The 4,321-nt window shown below is 33.8% G+C and overlaps 1 protein-coding gene across 1 annotated transcript; it reads right to left on the bottom strand.

The window, feature by feature from the left end:
* On the bottom strand, nucleotides 1–828 carry LOC120073671 (uncharacterized). Its single transcript, XM_039026474.1, has one exon. The coding sequence runs from the start codon at nucleotides 826–828 to the stop codon at nucleotides 1–3; it is 828 nt and encodes a 275-aa protein (XP_038882402.1).
* Nucleotides 829–4,321: the final 3,493 nt, after the last annotated feature.

Genomic DNA, 4,321 nt, shown 5'->3' with positions numbered 1-4,321 from the left:
TTAAACTTCATGCACGTACATGTCTGTGAACGAAAGATCAACCAACCCCCCCAAATATCCATCGTCTACATTAATTATATACATATCCATCGGAGAAACATGATATGTTCTAGATATCAATTCTGATTCCTTAAGAATACTCATTGCGTAATCAGGTACAATGTTTGTACATGCCATTGCGTGTATACGTTGGATATAGAACCAACCTTGTAGCCACTCGTGGATATGCTCTAATAGCTTTGTGATTGGTAGTTCTCGAGCATCTTTCAATACTCTATTGAGGCTTTCTACTATATTTGTTGTCATCTTGTCATGCCTACAATGGACTTGATAAACCCTTGCCCACCGTTGTAATCCAACCTCCTCAAGATAGGCCGTCACACCAGGATATTGATGGAGCTTAGCCCAATATATCTGAAAGTTAGACATTTTGTATGCTTTTGGTGCTAGGTAAAAATATGGGATTATGTTCTTATTCTTGAATTTATCCACCAAATTGTTCTGAATATGGTATATACACGGGGCATGAAATGCACAAGGAAATATCCTTGCAACAACCTTTGCAATTGAGATGTAACGATCTAATATAATCACTAGATTGAGAACGTCTCCTATTGAAGCCTTCAAATGAGTCATGAACCAAGTCCATGATGCATCGTTCTCACCATCTACAATACTGAAAGCGATAGGATATATTTTGTTATTTCCATCAATACACGTTGCTATTAACAACATACCTTTGTATTTCTCATGCAAATTGGTCTCATCAACAACGATTACAGGATGGATGCAGTTTAGAAAACTCCTGATACACGAACCAAGTGCCATGAAGACGTACTTAAAGTATTGTTCATCCTTTACTTCAACCTCAAATATGGTACTTGGATTTGCAAGCTTAAGTGCCGCACCATATGCTCTAATAACAACATATGATCCTTTTGGCGACCTTCGTGCATACACCAATCCGTACTTTCTAGCGCGATAAGTTCGTTCGTAGGTAATGTTCACTCCATATTCTCATCGAACGTCCTCAATTATATCCCTTGGGCGGTAGGTTCGGCCAACTTGTTTGTATTTGGACTTTATTAAGTGTCCAATAACTACACTTTTTGCTTATCGATGATTACTAGATCTCATTTCAAGAGAACATGTATGTTCGCTGAGATATTTTGTCACTTTGAAAGAATCACTTTCTTTCATTTTCTTGGCATAAACCCTCCACTTGCATTCCTCTACCGAACACCAGATATTTAGCAAGCATTTTGTTGATTTTTTACACGGTAGTCAAAGTTCTTTCTTATTGCAAGCATCGATAATTTAACTGACAAGTCATATTTCGAAAAGAAAATTTGACCGATCTTTATATCCTCATCATTCAGATAGTCATGAGGTATTGTGACGGGGTTGTCATACGATGGGCCCTCTGATGGTCTAAATATATCAACATATGGTTCGGTTGGAATGGTGGAATACATTAGAACCGAAGGCATCACAACCGGTGGAATGGGAGCAAGTGGGGTTTGAACATGGATGTTAGGTGTTGGAGAAGTTTGTAGACCTGAAGATTGTTCATATCCATGTTTAGTATTGAACTGTGAAGTACATCTGGGTTCACTATTCCGACCAAACCAAGCTTCACTTCGATCATCCCCCAAGTTACGTGGCTCAATATGATCATCAAGTGAAGACATGGTATGAATTGGATTTGGTTGATCAGTTGAATTGCAATACTGGTGTACTCCATGACTTTCACAAGGTGTAACTGATACAAATAACGGCGTTCGGGATGCCTCACTGCCTTCTAAAAAGAAGCCAAGATCTTCATCGTCAACTATGTCAATTGGAGGAGCCGGGACCAATAGATTGTAGCAACATTTGATGTGTATATCAAACATATCCGGATCGATATTCAGTCGTTGGTGCATCATAATCACTAATTCACTGACTGTTATATCATTTCTGACTTTCATACCTTTCATATGACCACCGACATAATTTCTTCCGGACTCATCCCAATCCCCACCAAATCGTACAAAGATGCGAAGTAGCACCATTGATCTATAATTGGATAAACAAATCATTGATAAGTGAACGATTGTGTATAAATTACTATGTGATTGTATATAAATTACTATGCGATTGTGTATAAATTATTACACGATCGTGTAATTGCATAATAATGTCTAAATGATCGCATAGTAATGTATAAACGATCATATTGTATAAATTAGTACACAATTGTTTATAAATTGCTATGCGATTGTGTATAAATTATTACACGATCGTGTAGTAAACGATTAAATAGTAGTGTATAAACGATGGCATAGTGATATATTAACGATTGTGTATATATTACTAAATGATCATTTACAATTTACTAAACGACCGTGTATAAATTACTACACGATCGTTTATAATTTACTATACAATCGTATTGTAATTTATGAACGATCGTGTAGTAATTTATACATGATCGCATAGTAAACGATTGCATAGTAATGTATACAAGATTGCATAGTAATGTATAAATGATCGTCTAGTAATTTAATGCAAAACAACACTTATTGAATGAAGGGCTGAAGAAACCGTTGAAGGAAGAAGAAATGTGGACTAAATCCGACGATGAAAGCTACAAGAGAATCCAAAGATGTTGGGTTGAAACTCTGAAAGAAAGCTACAAGAGAACAATGAGAGAATTTCGTGGGGAATTCGACGACAGAAAGTGAATAATGAGAGTGATGTTCCATTCTCTTCAGAATATTAGTTGGGAATAGTAGTAGTAGTAGTAGTAATAATAATAATAATAATAGTTCTTTTGTGTTTACTGATTCCGTTTTCAAATCAATCGTTCATGGGTTATGTTTTAAATCTTTCTATGAGGACCTCTATTTTCAGCCTAAAAGATCTCCACATTGTAGTACTTCGTGGGTATTCTCTCCAGTCCAAAAGTTCTCTGTATTTTATTACTTTGTGGATATTCTCTCTAGTCTAGAAGTTCTTTGTGTTTACTTCTTCTTGAGTACTCTCTCTAGCCCAAAAGTTCTTTGTGTTTTAATTCTTCGTGGGTTAAGTCTCTAGCCCAGAAGTTCCCTGTGTTTTAATTTTTCGTGGATTTTGTCTCCAACTGTCGTGATTTGATTCGGGAGTTTTCTTCAATTTTTGTCATCAGCTTCAATCGGTCATCTCACAAACTCAAGCTAGTTATTACTCTACAATGTTGAATTTAAGGGAGGGTGTTAAAGTAAATTAGGGGTTTATTCCTAATTTATATTTTTTATATTAATGTTTTTTTTTTTTCTATTTCTTTCCTTTGTTGGGTCTATTTATTCTATAATTTAATGTATTATGATGAAGCTGATTATTCAATAAAATATACAAAATTAACATAGTGCAAGAACTTATTGGAAGAACGTTGAAATTTGCAACATTTTTCAAAATTTAAGTTTAAAATTGCAACGGCTGAAGTGCAGTTTGACGAAATAAAAAATTTAGAATTAAAATTGATATCACTCGATAATCTTGAGGTGCAACTTCTTGGTGGCTTTAGCTTTTTCTGTTTTAGTTCTTTTTTTAAAAAAAACTGAAAAAAAAAAGAAAAAAGAAAAATGAAGACTTTCAATTTGCATTAAAAAAAATTAATAATAAAAAGTAGGAATTAATATATTTAATTTCCAAACACAGCTGCCAAATTCTTCGCTGTCAATTGCTAAAAAGCAGGGCTACCACTCCCTATTCTTTTAGTGAAAAGGACAAACCTTCCCATTCGTTTTCAGCCTATGCATTCTCGACGGTTGGATGCTATCTACCTTAATTATTGTCGTACGGAAAATTCCTTATTACCAACAGACATGTTAGTTAATATTATAAATATCATAAATTATGCGTAAAATAAATATTCATTTTTAACTTCAAAAAGGCAAATGTCACTTCCTATGCATTATATATATATATATATAGCCACGTATTTTGTAAATACTCATTCTTAATATCTATGTAATCCACATTCTACCTACCAAATTGCTTATAGTGACATTTCGTAGGTTTTGTAAAACACACATTGGGCAAAATTTATAAAAATTATAGAAAGTGGAGATTTTAGAGAAATTTCTCATTTCATATTTTGTTAATTTATTTATATATTATGTTTTATTTATTTTAATATCTATTTATTTTATTATATATTATTATTATATTATATTTTCTTCTTATCCGTGTTCTCGTTGTGCGTTGTTGTGCTCCTCAAATTTACAACACGTTATCAACACGAGCTCTTATCGTCTTCCCTCCTAAACTACTGCCATTACAAATCTCACAAAATTAG

Source organism: Benincasa hispida, chromosome 3 (genome assembly GCF_027475165.1).
Source record: "Benincasa hispida cultivar pf3 chromosome 3, pf3_genome.v1.1, whole genome shotgun sequence".
Taxonomy (NCBI): Eukaryota; Viridiplantae; Streptophyta; class Magnoliopsida; order Cucurbitales; family Cucurbitaceae; genus Benincasa; species Benincasa hispida.
This window is presented reverse-complemented; position numbering and strand designations above follow the sequence as displayed.

Coding starts and splice junctions, on each gene's coding strand:
- LOC120073671 (XM_039026474.1), bottom strand. CDS start 828: ATGGCACTTGGTTCGTGTATCAGGAGTTTTCTAAACTGCATCCATCCT.